The sequence below is a fragment of the Centruroides vittatus genome, unplaced genomic scaffold (assembly GCF_030686945.1).
Source record: "Centruroides vittatus isolate TY-2023 unplaced genomic scaffold, ASM3068694v2 scaffold_520, whole genome shotgun sequence".
NCBI classification, from domain to species: Eukaryota; Metazoa; Arthropoda; class Arachnida; order Scorpiones; family Buthidae; genus Centruroides; species Centruroides vittatus.
This window is the reverse complement of record NW_027122712.1, coordinates 304526-323505: the sequence shown is the minus strand read 5'-3', so window position 1 is coordinate 323505 and position 18980 is coordinate 304526. Positions and strand designations below refer to the sequence as shown.

The 18980-nt window shown below is 29.0% G+C and overlaps 2 protein-coding genes across 8 annotated transcripts in view; one reads left to right on the top strand and one right to left on the bottom strand.

The window, feature by feature from the left end:
* The window catches only part of LOC136989420 (proton-coupled zinc antiporter SLC30A2-like), a 34816-nt gene extending 30541 nt beyond the window's left edge, over window positions 1-4275 (bottom strand). For 2 of the 3 annotated variants that reach the window (XM_067287554.1, XM_067287555.1), the window contains exon 1: window positions 4135-4274. Coding sequence is in view for 1 of the 3 variants with exons in the window: in XM_067287556.1 (XP_067143657.1) it covers window positions 4135-4236 (102 nt within the window). In the remaining 2 variants the exon portion in view is untranslated. Of the gene's footprint in view, window positions 1-4134 lie in introns of all 3 variants that reach the window. The other variant, XM_067287556.1, reaches the window with a different exon arrangement.
* LOC136989416 (zinc transporter ZIP10-like) overlaps window positions 1-18980 on the top strand; it is a 77248-nt gene that overhangs the window by 39430 nt on the left and 18838 nt on the right. For 2 of the 5 annotated variants that reach the window (XM_067287550.1, XM_067287549.1), the window contains exon 2: window positions 16959-17374. In XM_067287550.1, coding sequence (XP_067143651.1) covers window positions 17041-17374 — 334 coding nt within the window. In that variant the 5' untranslated portion in view covers window positions 16959-17040. Of the gene's footprint in view, window positions 1-10774; window positions 10951-16335; window positions 16495-16958; window positions 17375-18980 lie in introns of those variants that run through there. The other 3 variants (XM_067287547.1, XM_067287546.1, XM_067287548.1) reach the window with 3 other exon arrangements.

Genomic DNA, 18980 nt, shown 5'->3' with positions numbered 1-18980 from the left:
ATTAATTGAATTTTTAAAAATTTTATCCTAAGAATACATACGCTTACTATATTTATATTGCACCATTCCATTTTTTTTTTTTTAACCAAGAATTTTTAAAATGAATTTCTTCACAAGAACAAATTATTTTAAAGAGAATTTTAATTTTCTATGTGAATCCATAATTTCTTTTTAAATTTGTTTTCCGCAATTTGAAGCCATTACTATTGACATAAATGCTGAATAATTCTTATTACAGTATATTCTAACTGCTTAATAAATAATCCAGCGAAACATCTCACTACATACTATGAAACCCCATTAACTAGTTCTTCCCAACCGAAACGCACTAATTCGAATATTAAAATTCATGAAAAATTACTTTATCTAGATTTATTGCGTTAGAATTTAGCTTATACCATTATATATATACAAATAATTACACTTGATTTTTCACTACTACATATATAAATCAAGAGAAAAATATAAACAAATATTGATGAAAATGCAATTTAATTCATGTTTAAATGTAATGTGAGTAGTGCTGTACAGTACATGATAATAATAATATTTTTTTCCTCTAAAAAGTGAATAGTAATTTTATTTTGTAAATATTTAAAAACATGATTTTTAGCAAAATAACAAAAAAAACTAAATGACAAAAATCTTCAATCATTTTTTTTAAAGCTTTTTCCGAAGGAAATCCAGCAGTTGATTGATTTTGTCATTATGAAACACAAAATTCGGTACCTTATCTTAAATATCTACGCCATTCTAAAAATATCGCTAAATGTATTTAAACTAAAATTCATATAACAGTAATAATACGGATAATAAATCTGTAAGGTACTTGTCTCCAGATTTATTAATGGCTGCAGCTTTTTCTGTGCTTGTAAAAGGTGGTTACGGTATTTATCTATTTTGCCACTAGCTGCTGTTTTTTTTTTTTTTTTTTTTTTTTTTTTATTTTTTTTTTTTTTTTTTACTTTTTCCCTTATCCGTAACAAAGACATAAGATATTCTCTTTTCCCCCGCTCACCTTATTTTTCCTTGTTTTTCGTTCTGTTTCGCCAAAATTGTATCGGAAATTTAACATTTTCCGAATTTATCATTCTCCATTCGGATTATCCGAGAGATTAATATCAATAATTATAATTAAATTCCGGGAATGATCAATGTACGAAATTGCGCTATTTTAGAATATAAATGAGACATCTCTTCTCAATTGATACCATATAAGTTACGAGGATTAACGGGATAAATAGTTCGTGGGATAATTAAGATGCTAGTTAATTACTCGTGAAAAAAGCTCGGGTGTATAAAAATTATATTAATTAAAATGTTAAGCGCAATAATGACAGGATGCCAACGTATTGTGAAAGATCAATTCTTGAAATTCGTGTTGATAGATTTTTTGGTTTTGTCTTCGAATTTTTTAATGTAATTTGTAGGGGTAATAAAAAGTCACCTATTAGTAGTTTTATTAATTTTTAATGGTTTTATAATTGCTTAAAAAACAAGATTAAAATGGTTTGTGTTTAAACATAATATAATCGCTTTATCTGGTTGCAAAGATCTTGAGAGGAATTTTAGACAGCTTCATTATTTATTGATAGAGACAAAAGAAGTTGTTTCACAATTTCGAAAAGACTAATTTATTTAGATTTAAAGTATTTAAAGTAATGAAATCGTCCCCCAGATCGACAGTAAGATTTATATTTATTAAAAGACCAATATGTAGTTAAAATTTAATAAAAATGCCGGTTTATAAAACTTTTATATTTAAGTATATAATAAAGAGTCAGTTTTCCGATTTCTTTTATTATTTTATATTTTTTATATTATATAAATTGTAATGACAGTTTGTTGTGAAGGAAGGTTAGTAGCAAAGAGGATTAAAACTCCGGATTCCAGCAATACTCTAAAAAGGAGAGCTGTTATGAGTTTAGTGCATTTTTCGTCAAATTGGTTTATTAACTTCTTATAGACGATACATTTTTTAAAAATTTTGAGAACGAGTAAATATATTTACGTTAATTTTTTAACTACTGATTATTACGAGGTTTTGTGGGAGAGATTGTTGTTATTTTGCTTATGATTACTTCTACCTGAATGAAATTCCATATCATAACCAAAAGGTATTTAGTTAGAATATATATGTCGATCTTTTTAAAGGTTTTCCTAATATATGTTAAGTTAAAACTTCAAGATTTTTATTCAGATTAAAAAGTTTAAGATTTGAAGAGGTGATATACAGCCTTGAAATACGAATACTCAACAAGTAAAAATTCTTGTACTAAAGTTTCCAGAAAACTCGACAGATCTCTTTAAATGGTAATGACCTCAATATTGTTGTCAGTAGCTATTGTAGTGAATAGTAAAGACGTTAATCCCAACCTCATTTTATATATTACTCAATAAATGTATGGAAAAAATATTCGGTTACAAGAATGAAAATTAATGGGAATATGCGTATAAATTTTAGCCTTTTCATCTTCATCTACGCCGAGTAGAACGGCACAGTTGCACGTAGAATGCAATTGTGTCGTTATTACGAAGTTTGGTTTTCTAAATTTGAGTACACTTGGTTACAAAACGTTTTCGTAAGGATTTGCAGAATATGGGTTTGTGGAACGTAATCTATCTACAAAATTCTTAAATTATTTCGGATGTGTCCAGTTTGGGCTAATTGCGTTAATATTTATGAGTTTTATGAGTGGAGCAGTGGGTTAAAATGAAGACGATCTAATATAAATTCGATATACCTATATTAAACTAGGATTTCTGTCAGGCATTGTAAAAGTGTCCTTGGTTATCGATATTCGTTGTACTTTAGTCTTAATTTGCGTACTAACGGAGGAAATTGTTGTAGAATTTCAGGTACTAGACATTTCTGTGAAGACAAATGAGAGGTGCGTTTATTTATTTTTTTATCTCTAAACTAATAATTCAGAATCTGAATATTCCTTTATGGTGATGATCAAAATGGTTTTGCGAAACCACACGATTTCATATTGTTATTTTCCATAATTTAAATTATATTTGCTTTAAAAATTTTTTTTGTGTGTGTAAACAAGTATATAGATTATTTATTTTTAAAATAAAGATTATAGTAAAATAACTTTTAAAATAATTCCACATTCGAGAAGAAAAGTTGCGTTTCTCGAGTGTTATAAGCATTGTCTATTTGTAAGCATAGGTTAGATTAAAAGATACCTAAATTACACATTTCAGTTCAAAGTCTAGCAATTGTGCAGTCTGTTGTTGGCTTTCTGCGATTCGAAATGACGAAGTATTATTATATAAACTGTTGATTTGATTATAAACTTTTTATAGAAACTAAGTCTAGGTAATAAAATTCGATCTCATTAAATGAGAAACTACTTTTTCGCAATAGCAACGTTAAAAGGTATTAAATATTTTCTGAGTAACAAGAGAAAATCGGTTTATAAATATATTATTAACGGCGTATTTATATCTTTTAAATCTGGAATTTTTGCAAGTTTTTATTTTTTACCACAGTAAATCTGATTTTGTGTTAAAAGTAAATCCTATCAAAAGATTGGATTTACAATACATACTAAATCAAGTAGACAATATGTTGTTTTGAATAGAAATGCTTTCATGCTTTCACCTTTCTAACAAGATGAAAAATATTTTAAATCGAGAAATGTTCGACTTTCAGGAATAAGACTTTTTTTTGCATTTAATTAAAACAGGTTCCTTCCTATTTCATTTAAATATTATTATTAAATGCGCTTACTCCAGATTTGTTCTGAAAATAAACGAAATTATGTTTTGCCTCATAGAAAACATCTTATCCACTTATAAATTTTTTCTTACTCAGCAACTTTTATAAAATAACCTTCTCGGATATCAATTTAATTTGGATTATCTTGAAATTTCTCCTAGATAAAAGGATGCAATTGTAAATGGAATATCTTTACATACGTGAAAGATGCCAGATGCCGCGACAAAAATTGAAACTGAAAATCAAACCACATTTTGAACGCGTTAAATTATCCTCAAAAATTCTACGAATAAATACAGATAATCGAGAAATTAAAAACTAACAAATTAATGCGATACTTCTATTTAAAATCTAATTTATTAAAGGTCGACGGCTTCCAAACAAGGAAACTTATACACACTCACCGCATACAGTATTGGAGATTGTCCATTCTTCTTTAGGCAAGATTGGAGACTGACAACGGCAGTCACTACCATTGTATGAAACAAGGAATCATTCCGGACCATTTTCTTTCATATACCATTCAGGCGAACGATCTACAAGACTTAAGTATAGAAAACTCGATAGCAGCGCCACTTTTAACTATACGGTTGTTGCTGTATGATAGGTACAGCTCTGCTCTGCAGTCTTTGCTTGGGGAAAAAAAATATAAAAAAAATAAATAATAATAGAAAAAGTTGTTATTTTTCCAGGCTGTCATGAAAGTTCTCATGTTTATTTCCCCTTCGTTTATTTAGATATTGTTTCTGTAGTGATACGTGTTTCTTCTGTTACGTAATTTTTAAGGAAAAGAATTTTTAAAAAAAATATGTAGGCTATATATTAGAGCTTTTTTTAATTGTTCTATATTGTAAATTATTATAGGACTATTCTAGATAAATATCGATTTTTTTATAGTTTATCCAGAAATTTTAAAATGATTTTTTTTTCTAATATCTTTGGATTTCACTTTGCATAAAATCTGGTGCCCGAAATAAATTGATGGTTCCTTAAATATTTAAAACGTGTGTTTGCATTCGTCTTTGTTTATTCTACTAATGCCACAGTTATATTTTACAGCGTGAGAAAATTTTGACTGTCATTAAATTTATTCGATTTGGTATCAGCGAGTACTTCGCATCATTTGGTGACAATCCGAATTAGAGGAAGTGAAACACAATGGCAGAAATTACGTCACAAAATAAGTTTAGACAGTTTTTTTTTTGTTTTTTTTTTAATTGTCAGCATCCTCCGTCTGATTTTTCCCGGCAAAAGAAAGATTTTGAAGATACAATTCGTGCCTGTTCAATTGGTTTTTTTTCTTTTTTTAAATCACTAGCTCGAGACAGGTGAAATTTAATCAATGAGCCTTTAAAAAAAAGCTGAAAAACAATTCACTGTTTTTATTTTCACATTTTGAAAATTTTAAAACGTAGGTTTTCCCACTGGGTGGTGGAAACGATGGAAAACCCGAACGAAATTTACTTCGCCCTAATACAATTCGGTTAGTGGGACAACAGCTCGAACTTAATTCTTGTTTTGAAGTTCAGATGTCGCTTTTCTCAGGTATTTTTCCTTATCCAATCGAAATTCTACAATTAAGATGGCTTTATGTGCTTAATGTGTTCTTACTGCATTGCTGTGCCTATAATTTTGCTTTCCTAAAAAATGACACTGTTTCAGTTTTTAACTTTGAGTTAGTTTTTCTTTTTTTTTTATTTAAAAAAAAACCTTTTAATTGAGTCCTATATAGATAATTCAAATTTAAATTTACTTGAGAATAATCCATTTTTAAAAAGTCCAATAGTCTTTTGAGACCTTTACAAATCGCATTGTTATTTTTGTAACTTATCGGACAATTATTCGGTTTTCTGAACTGCATAATAACTCGATGTTATACTTCTGTCGTGCTACGTAACAGCTTGTCCTTAATTAACTGATGTTTACATAATGGATTAGTATCTATCCGCTCTTAAATTTCCTAAATGGCACTTAACATGATATTTAATATTCTTCGAAACTGATCTAAACTATTACTTTCCGTAGATTTTATCTAATACGCGGTTGTTAACTTAAAGAGGACTAATTAATTATTGACTTAAATCGCGCGAATGATAGTTTGGATTAGGGCAGCATTCTTCATCCCTTCATCCGTGCTGACCAATCTTATTGAGTTTGTCGAGCCAGCATATAATGTGTAAAATTGAAGCCACCGTGTTGTTATGTGCCAACTATTGTTATGTGATCATTCGCATTACAATTCTAATCCGTCATTTCGTGGATTTTTGATCTGTCACTTCCGAATTTTGTAACAATTTATTTCTAGAATTCTATTCTATTCTTATTGGAAAATGGTGTGATCGAAGAGGAATTACGAAAGTGGCAAATTATAACTATTATCGATTTTCTGGTACGTATTATGCATTAAATGATGAATATCTGACTCGATAGTACTATCTAAAGAATTCTTTACGCCCATATTTAATTTTCCAGAATTGTCGAGGAAACATTGCCCCCAATAATCAACGAGTTCGTATTTTGTAAGAATTTTTAAAATAATCGGAAATTATGTGCCTGTGTAGTTTTTCTCACGGAAGTGTTAGGGATTTTAAAATAGTTTATCGGGGAAAATTTTGTATCGCTTGACCTATTGTCGACTTAACAGGGCGGTAATTGCAATTTCTCAAAACTGACCAAATTTTTTGTTACTCTCTTTTTTATAACGTGCAGTTTTTAAAAGAAATTTAATCTCTTTTTTTAAAATGGAACCTAATTAAGCACCTATTTTCATTCCATATACTTCGCTTCTAGACTATTAACTGGTTAAAAGATCACGATTTAAAAATTTGCACGATGTTTCAATACTTACTTTAATTAGATTTTTTGAAACTATCCGATTTATCTAAAATAGTTATTCTCCCTTTATAAGCTTACACAATTATGTATAAATATAAATATAAGTATATATATTCTATTTACAGAATGCCACTTCGATAATTGCCTTTAAGTTGTGAATATTTAAAATTGCGGATCTATTTATAATGCTTTATCTAATACCCATGAAAAATGGGTCACTAAGCAATTGCCTATTGCTAGGTAAGCTTTTTAAAAAGGGTTAAAAATATATCCATGTCCGTTATCTTTCCACTTCAAACGTTATCTAGTTTTATCTTTCATTTAATTGGAATTTGTTGTCAGCACATATGTTAAGTTTTATATATAATAGTAAGGACTTCGCCCTTGACCAGGACAAAAAAAAACAGCAATGTCAAATAATGCGGAGCAATTTAATAATAATAAATATCTTTAAAAATACGGAGATGGTACTTAAATTACTTACCGTTCAGACGTCGTGACGTTCTTTGAGAATTTCGAGATTGAACTTTGACATCTTGTTTGGCGTATAAAATATTTCTATTTTGGAAAATTGGATTTATCTGGTAACATATTTGATATCTCCTTTCGATTATATCATTTCGTTTTTCTGTAAGAAGTCTGTTCTTTACGCAAACATTTCATGTCAGCAATGAGTGAGTGAATCAATGAGACCGAAGTAGTTTTATATTTACTGTACAAGAGATAGCACTCAGTTTTATTCATTTTTGCATTAGAAAGAAAAAAATATATATGTGTGTGAAAAACTTCATATTTTATGAAACGAAACACTGCAAAAAAATTTATTTAAATAAAGAAATTGTTATATATAGTGGCTCCTCTTCGAAAAAATTCCGAACATTGTTCCTTTTGAAATGACATAAATGTTATAGAAATATTACATTTCATTTAATGACATTTCCAAAAATATAGAGGAGAAAAAAATCAATAATTTAAAATCGTTCCTAGCGATTCTTTTATTAATTTTATTATCGATATTAAAGTTATTTCGGTAATCAAATTTTAAGGTCGACATTTCGAAAGCTGATAAGGAATAAAGTCATTTTCGTGTAAGTGTTACGAATTGGTTGACTTTCCATTCGAAATTCAAAAGAAATGTTCGGAATTTAAACAACTATTTACAGCAGATATGTTTAAAATGTTAAAAGAAAATTATAAAATCACTTTTAAAAATACCTACGATTTTTTGATGTTAATTGCCTGGTATCAGTTTTAAACAATGTTAATGATTATTTTAATCATTGTCAACAGGAAGAGGAAATACATCTATTGTGGAAAGAAAGTAGCGTCATTTTAATGTATTATAAACTAAAATACACGTTTAAATGAAATATTTTTTTTCAAACCAGGAAAAAAATCAATATCAATAGCAACTAATAATATGATTAACTATATGACGTCACATTACGTGATCATTTTTGTAATTATCGTCGTACAAGAAGTTTTTTCTTTTTCTTTGCTCTAGTTATGATAATATTTCGCTTTATCGAGTTCTTTTTATCGTGTAGAGCCTCTTAAAAAATTTGAAAGAACATAAAGAAAATGTTTACATCATTTATCTGTCTTGTCTCGGATTTAGTTCTATTTTCTTGTAAAATTTAAGCCAGTAGTTTATAATCATTTATAACAATATAAAATTTATAATCGTCTATTATAATTTGCTCAGAGCTCTCTAAAAATCTTTTATAATGCTAATGGATTTACGAAGGACGTTTAGCGAATTAACAAAATAGACGATCTGACAAATCTCATAATAAAAATATTCAGAAAAACCCAAAAAAGTATTTGAGCTATTTTTAAGACGATAAAATTTACGTGATATCTTCTAAGATACACATTAAAAGTTTAACACAGTCTACTTGCTTTTAATATAATTACTCTAGTGAAACCGGTAAGAGTTCCGATGGATTAAAAGCTCCATTCCATCCTTTCAGTCTTATCGTATTATTGGTTATTTTTTGAAAATTTAATATTAATGATTAATTTTTTTTTAATTTTGAAATAATTAAACTTTTTGGAGTCGTTTAAATCGGATTATTTTAATCCTTTTCAAATTTCGATACGTTAGCTAAATTTAGTGTAATATCGGATATTTACGAACATTTTGTATATAAAAAAATGTTTCGTATTATTACGACTAATTAAATTGCGAATGTGTTCCCCGGCGACTTCCACCTTGATCGGAAATTGAGATTAGCGAAATTGGTAAAGTTAAACTCGTGTAATAGCTTCGAATTAATGTATTTTATCACATAATATTAATTACTAGACATTTTTATTCTTAACTACAAATAATTTATACTTTTAAAATGAAAATACAAGCTTGGCATGAAATGATTTGAATAATTTACTACTAACGGAAATCGTTTTTTATAGAATATTTTAAGCATTCGGAATAATATTTTTAGTTTTATGAATTTACTAGCAGATAGGCCCGGCGTTGCTCGGGCAAAAGTAACGATAGCGAAGATTAAGATTATTACGTTATAGTCACAGAAAAAAAAGAGTAATTTCATCAACAAACGAAATATTTTTAATAAAAGGTCGAATTTGAAAATCGAATATGTTCTAACATATTACTTTTTTTTTTTTCCTCCAGCGCCCGTAAATCTTGCACGTCGCCTTCTCTTGTTCTCCATTGTTACTTAACACTTCTATTGATACTTAACACTTCCATTGTTGATGGACGTGTTAAGCCTTAATCCTGTCCCTCTCCCCGTGGGGAGAAATTTCGAAAAATCCCTTCTTAGTGTGCGTTTTTGTGACGTACCGTAACTATGTTCCAAGTTTCAACTTTCTACTCTTAACCGTTTGGGCTCTTAACATTTCCATTGTTACGTAACACTTCCATTGTTAACACTTCCATTGTTGACACTTCCATTATTACTTCACACTTCCATTGTTGCTTCACACTTCCATTGTTACTTAACACTTCCATCAACAATGGAAGTGTTAAGACTTAATCCTGTCCCTTTCCCCGTGGGGAGGAATTTCGAAAAATTTCTTCTTAGTGTGCGTTCTCGTGACGTACCCTAACTGCGTACCAAATTTCAACTTTCAACTCCTAACCGTTTAGGCACGTCTCGATAATGTATATAGAAGCTTTAATCCTGTCCCTCTCCCCCGTGGAGAAGAATTTCGAAAAATCCCTTCTTAGTGTGCGTTTTCGCGATGTACCCTAACTGTGTACCAAATTTCAACATTCAACTCCTAACCGTTTGGGCTCAGCGCTGATTATTATTATTATTATTATTATTATCAACTCGTCTCGATTATATATATAGATAATGTTAAATGAACGGCGATTGAAATAAAAATATTTTACGTAAGCCATTTTAAAGGCATCCTCGGCGATATAAACTTTCCAGACATGATCAAACAATATAATACTTGCATGGCCGGATGGCCGAGCGGTCAAGATGGCAGCCTACCGCTCTGGGGGACCCGGGTTCGAATCCGAACGGGTCGAGAAATCTCCAGGAATTTTTCGGGGGTGGTCCGTTCGGATATGTCGGGCTCCGTCCCTCACCACCCGGTCGCCCCATTGTGGGCCTGGCCGAACCCATAATGGGCCTACTAAAAGAGGCCCTCTTAGTGCCCACAGGGCGGAAAGAGTTTAAAAAAAAAATGTAATACTTGCCTGTTAATTAAAAATGAATGAAACTGGAATATATACTGTAAATCTCTCTTTTTGTCCTGTGGGCACCAAGAGGGCATTTATTTCATACTCATCGTTGTCGAGGCCCGCAATGGGAACTGCGACGGGACTGAAAAACTTCCTGGTGAGTTATTGGTTCGGATTCGATCCCGGATCCTCCAGAGCGATAGACTGACGCCTCAACTGCCTCCGCCATCTATTTCGAATATATTAATAAAGAATATTTTTTCATTTTTTATTGTTATCAATTAAAATAAGAATAACATTAACGATAAAGAACAAGTTTTTACTCATAATATGGGAATACATATTTATCTAGTTTAGTATCTATAAATCGTGACGTTATAACACGTACGCCATTCAAACTAAGATATTCGGCTTTTAATTATGGTTATAAAGCTCGAAATTTGTTTAAACTTTATTCTAAGTATCTCCAAGCATCTGGATAAACTTTAAAAATGAATATTAATTTAACGATTATTGGCAATATTCACCATCTGTCGGAAATGCATCAAATTACTTTACCCTCCAGTACTATAAAAACATGTCAGAAGATCCAGTAAATAATACAACACAGCCTGTCTGTATAGAAACATTGCTTACTGCTCGTAATAAATGAAATCCACAGTAGTGCTCTCGCGAATTGTTAGATGATGCGAAACGTGCCAGTTCACAGCTGTTCCTGAAGGTAAGACAACTGTATTGTTTAGTTGCTTATACTTTTCGCTATATTAAAGAAGAAAACTGGAATTTTGAAGAGTGATGAGACAGAGGGAATTTTGATTGCCGATTAAAAACATTTTTAATATATCAAAACTTTGATTATAACGTTTCGATTCATTTAAATAATATCTAATCTCTTATTTATTAGCAACTGGCGGTTATATAATTTTCCGAAAACAACAATCGGATTTAACGAGTTTAGCCGGTATTCATTCAAGTATTACAGTTAATTCCAACAAGTGAAAATCGAAACAGAAAAACCTCGGCTGCTGTGATATGGCTGTAGGCCATGAGACTACGATAGATGTATATTAAACGGTATATTTATAAAGAAAGCTTAGATGAAGACAGTTAACTAGAAACGGAAGGTAATCGTATTTTGTATTGTTCTCTTTTATGTGACGTCACTTCGCCTAAACACTCATATTTCGGCACAGATTTTCATCTTATTTTACCACATATAATAGTATGAGAATTACTATACTCAACACATTTAAATGATTTAATAAATTCGATCCATTGTGTATCGTTGTAACCGGAGAATGTTATAATGGTGTTAATGGACACGCGACTACGCAAGTCGCGTAGATGATTTATAAAGAAAACTTAAAATTTTTGTAAGATTTACAAATTAATCAAACTCTTAGTACATTTTTACACATTTCTATTCCAGCAGCTTAATTTGAGCTTCTGTCTGATGAAGCAACTAGCGTTAAATGAGTGATACCGTTGTAAGTTTATCTTTTCCTCTTAAATTTATAAATTCTTTCGTTTAAGTTGCAGACTTTTCGTGATTATTGCGATTGCCTTACGATAGTTTTGTGATATTTAGAAATGTAGCTGCTACAATATTCTCTGATAAATTTATTGCATTTAAGCAACACCCTTAAAACGCCCAAACTGAAGTATTTACTTTATGATCATTAAAGTATAAAGGTCGATATATGGATTTTTTTAAACTAGAAATTACCCTGAACTGTGGAAAGAGTTCTTGTAACTGAAATTATTTCAAGGTTTTGGATAATTTATTTTCAAGGAAGAATTAAAATGGATCAACTATAGTTTGTCACGTGTCGGCAGGGTGTAACGACATTTTTATCTTAAGGAAAACACTTTTACATCCTTGGTTTTTTTTTTAATTATTTGATGAAAATTTATTAGCGTATTTAATCGATAACTGTTAAGCGATAGAATTCTCTAAAGAATTTCACCATCCATCATTCGTTATTACGTAACATTCTCTTTCTAGTAAGCTCTGGCTAATGTTTTGTCGGTTACTCTCCCGTAACTTTATTATTTGTTTTTATTAAAACTACAGTATTGCGCTTTATATTTATTATGATTTTAAATATGATTTTCATTAGATGGTGCTACAAAATGAATTAATCCGAATTAAATTTCTTAAATATTTACTTAAAAAACACTCGAAAATAATAAAAACCAAATTGAAAAACAGACATGTCAATACTTGCTAATTTATTAAAAAGTATTAAATTGTAATTTTTGGCACGTCTAGTTTAAAAAATCAATTAATTATAGGCCTATAAATTTATTATTAAGTGAATTGTTTAATTTTTATAATTTAAATCGCTTTATTTATCAGGATTTCTTGTCCGAAAAGCGCTTAATTAAATTTTGTTTTTAAATTCCTTACATTTCTAGTTTAATTTTATGTTATTTTTATTCGCTGTTTTCTGTATTGCATTGGTAACGATTATCATTTAGATAAAATAATTAACAGGAGTAATACTCTGTACAACGATATGTGAAATTTTCTTACGATTCTTTTCCAATATTTCGTAAATATTAAAGTTCATTCAATTAATTAAAGAAGGGATGTGACTAAATTGCTTTAGAAATTTTCATACTGGGTTTTCAGAATTCTTATGATTATTTTACTGTTTCAGTTATTTACTGTGTTTCTAGAAAACATTTCATTTAGTTAGAGGGAGGAAAGTAATTTTTCAACCTTTTAATGAGCTGCAAAGTACTTCGAAACGTATAAAAAGCTGAATTTTCGCCATTTTTTTTTTTTTTTTTTTTTTTTTATATATACGTTTAGAAGTATTTGAGACGTCTCGCCATATTTGCCAAAACTTATAGCAAAAATAATAGCCAGAATCGATAAATTAGAGTCTAGAATAAACTTGTAAATCGCCAAAAATAAACTCTATCAAGAATATTTCTGACGCTAAAATACAGTACGAAATCGCCCAATTTGTGGAAAATTGCCAAACCTAGAGTCTTTCTGTGGGGTTTCTCCCACGTTTTAATAAATCGCTCGGCACGAAATGTACAGCACCAATGGCCTTATTTGGTCACCGATGCCGAATGAACTAAATAGCCAATCATCTCGACAAAGATCACGATGAAAGCGTATCCTTTCTTTGACAATGATGATCGCATATTAATTAAATTGAGTTTGATTTTATAAATTTGTAAAATACATTGTTGATTTTGTGAATTAAACGATTAAACAAAAATATTTAATTAGAAACGTTTTTGACCATGTCATTGGTTATCTTCAGCGTACAGAATAAATGGAATAGAATTGTTTCAAATGTAAAAAAATTCAAATGAGTTGTTTCAAATTCGAATTAGGAAAAATAAAATAAAATCAAATAAAGTAAAATAAGAGAGATGCATAAGTAAATGAAATAAAAAGCATGTAGGCCTACATATATGTAAATGAACATGATCTGAGCTGAATTTTTGCAGTTGTTATATTATCTTTATTATTATTATTATCATGGCGCCAAGTGTTGTTGACTTTCGCGATACTTGCGAGATTTTTAAAGCTTATTTTTCCTGTAAAATGCCGTGTTACGTTCAGATAGTTATTTTACTGAACATTTGTAGGAAAACAGTAAACACTGGCGTATTGATTTGTAATTTTATTTATGTAATCTATGTATATAGGAAATATTTCGATAACTAGATTATTCGCTGGAAACTTGGCATCTTCAAAATATTATGTACGATATAACGGTTATTTTATTCAAATCCTATTGAAGAGACTGCAGACTATCAGTTCTGGTATCAACTAAATTCTTGGATGATTTTTGCTTTTTAAATCCACCAGTATTCTGATATTGTTGTAAACTTTCGAAAAATGAAATTCGATAGCGCACTAAGACTATTTAGAAGTCTTTTTTCTTTTCAAATTAGATGTGTAAAATTACAAAATACTGTATCTAAAAATGGCGCATTCGTTTTATTTTTGTTCAGCCACGTGTGAATTGTTGATGATAAGATTTAAATATTCTTTTAAATATAGTAAATGGTCTATTAATATTTTATGTACAGTACTTTACGTAATTGTAATTGGTATATCTGAAAAACAATACTACGTTAATTATCTAAACAAAAACTATTCTCTATTTTTATACAATTTAGTAATAAAATAAAATTATAATATTTTAATTCCAAAATATGTCATTGAATTTCGTAAGAATGTTTATTACTGTTGTTATAACTATTCATGCAAAACCACTGTATTCCCGATAGTAACGTACCGTGTTTTCTCGATTATAATGCGCATTTTTTTTGGACTTTTCTGGCCTAAAAAAATTGGGATGCGCGTTAGAATCAGGCACAGATTCGACTTAATGCTACCTCATTCGTGTCATTTATTCTTCACTCCGCTCTGCAATTCACGTGTATTACGTCATCGAGATACGTGACTATTAAAAATATATGTATATGTGACTATTAAAAATGATTCATTAATTACCAATTTATCAAACTTAATGCGGTTTTTATTATACATATATCCCTAATGGAAATTCTTCAAAACTATGCCTCTGCAAAATTCTGTTTCTAAGATTCAAATTAAAATAATAATGTATTTTGCTGTTGAAATTTAAATATAAATTTCATTTACTGAAAATTTAAAAAAAAAAAGCAGTTTCTTTGTCTCTTCGTTCAATTTTTACTGTTTGATTTAATTAAATATAAAATAGTCTTTCGCGCACTATACAATTCATGAATGTCTATCGTGTTTAAATCAGCCGATTTTAATCCGTCTATAGCCTGAATATAAAATAAATTTATTTTCATCACCACGATTTACTCGTAAACCTTGGGAAGACTTTTTTTTTAAATTTAAATTTCTATTATCTTTATCTCCTAAAAAAATCCTTTACACGTTTCGAGTACTATTTTTATCCCGATTACTGCGTTAAATTAATATTTTACATTTTGATCAAAGGTATCTTATAAATTTTCGAGGCAAAAACATAAAATTGGAATGCAATTAAGCAAATTAGAAGAGGACGATTTCTAAGATCTCCCCTTGACATCTCGACCTTTTTCTAAATTACACACACCCAGACCTTGACAATGGCCGGGTCACGTGCCAAACGGATGGAAGATTCGATCGCCTCTGCTTTTGAAAGTGTATATCTCTGATGTCAGAAGCTTCTCGGTAATTTTTATCGATTTTTTTGTTAGTGTCAATATCGTTTATTCTTCGAAGAATGTACTGTACACAGTATCGACGAATGTCTTACAAGGTCACACTGATTTCTCGCTCCTCTTCTTTACAGAAGTGACTTTGTTTGTTAAACTTTTATCATTCTGTTATTTTTCCATACATTAATATCTTCTCAGATATTCCATCTTCCTTTGTCAATTATTAAATAACATTCGAATGAATACAATTCGAATATATTCTTAATAACTTGATCTCACGCTCTCACTTCAGTTAGCATAAATAAAAAAATATAAAAAAACACACACACATATATCGACGTGGTACTGAGCGTGTTTTCTGAATTTTTCTCCAGGTATTCTGGGTATTTTTAGTCACGTATTTTACGCGCTTCTTAATGATAATTCAGGAAAGATCAACCTAGTTTTGATGCCATTAAGAATCCTCGTTTTCCTTGATTTGGGGGGCCAAGGAAAACCGAAAGTTTATACTTTCTCTTTTCGAATATTATGTTGAATAATTAGATTAAATGTCATATAGAATATGTCCTGTATATAAAACAAAATGGAAAAATTTACGGATTATCTGCAGATATAATTTTTTTACTCGTAGATAATGTATCGCACGATTTACAAAAGAAAAAAAAAACAAACTCGTACTGTATTTATACTGTAATAAATCCCGTTTAATATGACGCATCGTTGGTGTAATCCGAAAGCTTCAGGCAGTAAAACTCGTTATTAATTTAAAAATATACGAATCTAAAACTGAAAATTAATTTTTACACGCTCGACTGAAAATATTTGAGTCCAGATTTCGGTCGTGCCTGGTTGATTAATTTCTTTAACGTTAATCTGATATTAAAATGATAAAACATTATTTTTAACGCATTAGATCTCTCATAGAAAAGCTACAAAAATTTGAAATTCTACAGGTGATAAGCTATTGGAGGATAAAAAGCTAATTACGATTTGCTGTTCATGAGCCACGTGATCAAGGTCGTTCAGTTTCGCTATAATACTGTGTTTCGAAAGGATTTAAATAACATTTGTATGCAGGATATGAGAGACATTCCTTGTAAGTATCTCTGTAGTAAATTTAGTTTTATTTATTTATTATTGTTTTTGTATATGTGCACGCATAATACTACTTTTTTTTTTAAACGCTGTTTCTGTTGTTTAATTAATTATTCATTAACTTTTTACAAAACTAAATCTGATCGGAGATCATCTATAATGGGTATACGTATATTTAATATTTGACATCCAACACGATACTAAAGTATACATTACGTAAAGCGATCGATTTTCTTTCGAGTTTGCTTCTTTAAAGAGACGACCTTGCACCATTTGCAGAAGTGAAGAAGACTCTTTTTTGGCAAAAATTCAAAGAAAACATGCCGCCCAAAATTCTCACGCTTACCTGTAACTGCGTTTTGTAATAGTTAAAATTAGAATATATTAAGCGAGAAATAATTAAATTTACAAAATTGAATTAACAATAGTTTTCTACACATAATTTTTTTCCCCTTTTCTTTTCAGTTATCTGCTGAATGCTGATCCGTCTTAATCTATTCAAGAAATCATTCACTTATTCGAAGAAGTTTATAGTTAATTTTGAAAGATGTGTGGACGATTTTGTAGTTTATTTTGTGCCTGTTTGTTAGTTTGCACCACTAGAATTCAAAACACTCATTCTAGAAGCGAAAATCATAGTCACGGATATTTTCATAATGAACAGAAGGAAAAGGAGGAAGATGGACACGAATCCTCCTCCGATCATAGATTCTTTTTGAAAGAAATTTTTAAGAAATATGGACAAGGTGATGCAATGACTTTCAAGCAGTTTGAAAATCTATTATTTAATTTAGGTCTGAATCAACTTATGAAGAGTTATATTAACCACTACGAATTTGAAAGCAGAAAATCTTTGGGACCATCATTGGAGCACGAGACAGGTAAAAATAGTTTTTCCTCTCAGATTGATGTGTGATAAATCTACTTAGTTACAAATAGGGTATTTCAAATGAAATTTAATGCTTGCGGGATTGTTAAAAAAGAAACAAACTTCAAAATTTAAACAATATAGAAAATTTGATTAAATGAAATAATTTAATCTTAAGCTTTATTTAATATTTGATACAATATATAACTTGCAAATATTTTTTAGATAGGATATTTTCTTTATACTCATCACTTATTTTTGAGGGTAAATTTTTTAGGAAATACTATTTGTTTTGAAAATTATGTGTATTGAATTTAGTACTGTTTCAGTTCAAAATATATATTAAATAAATACAAACAATGCTACTATCATAAAATAATTTAACAATAACATTAAAGTTATATTAATTCATAAATTATAGTTGCAATAAAATTTTAGTAATAATAATTTTAAGATATTAATAAATATATTATATATATTTATATTATAATATTATGATATTAATATTTTGTTAAAATTATTATTACTAAAATTTTATTGCAACTATAATTTATGAATTAATATAACTTTAATGTTATTGTTAAATTATTTTATGCAGCTGTCACTGTCAAGAAAGCATTGGTTTGCTAGATCTAAAATTTGTTTCATAAAAAAAATATAAATTTATAATTATAATTTAACTTTAAGCATTTTTTATTATATATGTGTATGTGTTTTAATAATACTTAATTTTGATAATTCAAATGTGGGAAGTTTGTTGTTTTTGTCCTTCGTTTATTTTTCTTTGAATCATGTAAGGAGTTAGATACACTTGAATAAATATCTTATTTTCATGATTTCAAAATATACTTTATTCACATTAATAGTCATTTCTAATAATGTAATGAATACACATTGTAAAATCTATATAACTATAAGGTCATGCATTAATTTTTAAATTTATTATACTGTATGAATTCCAGCTGGGAAATAACTGTAAACGTATTTAATGCTTTCAATTTAATTATTGTGCCTTTATTATTGAAAACAGTTATATATAATTGTATATGTATATATACAGTTATAATGTTATATTCTGTTGAAAAGTGTGTCAATTTTATGTTTTTAAAAATCTCTAATGTAAATATCATTGTCATCTATTCCTCAAGGTCATTACTACAATTACAGCCTTGCCATACAAAGAATAATATCTTTTATGGTTGAATATTTACATTAACACTCCAATCATGCTGTAAATTGCATAATAAATTTTTATTAGAATTCATTTTTATAAAACTTTTATGAATGAAATATGATGATGAAATACACATTAAAAAATATATATATTTAAATACTTCAATATTAGATTATTTAATCAATTCATCACAAATTATATAAAAGTAGTTTCCTAAAATCATATTAGTAGGGATCGAGGAATGCTTTCATGCATTTTTTAATTATTAACAATGATAAAAACATTAGTTCATTCTTTTTCTTATAGAAGTTAGTGCATTTAATAACTTTCAAATTTCTACTGCACATTTGTCTTTGTTGTTGAAAACGTTTTTGACAACAGAATCAAAAATCACTAAAAGTACAGTATTTTAAAACTTATGAAACTCACTGTTTCAGATAAACTA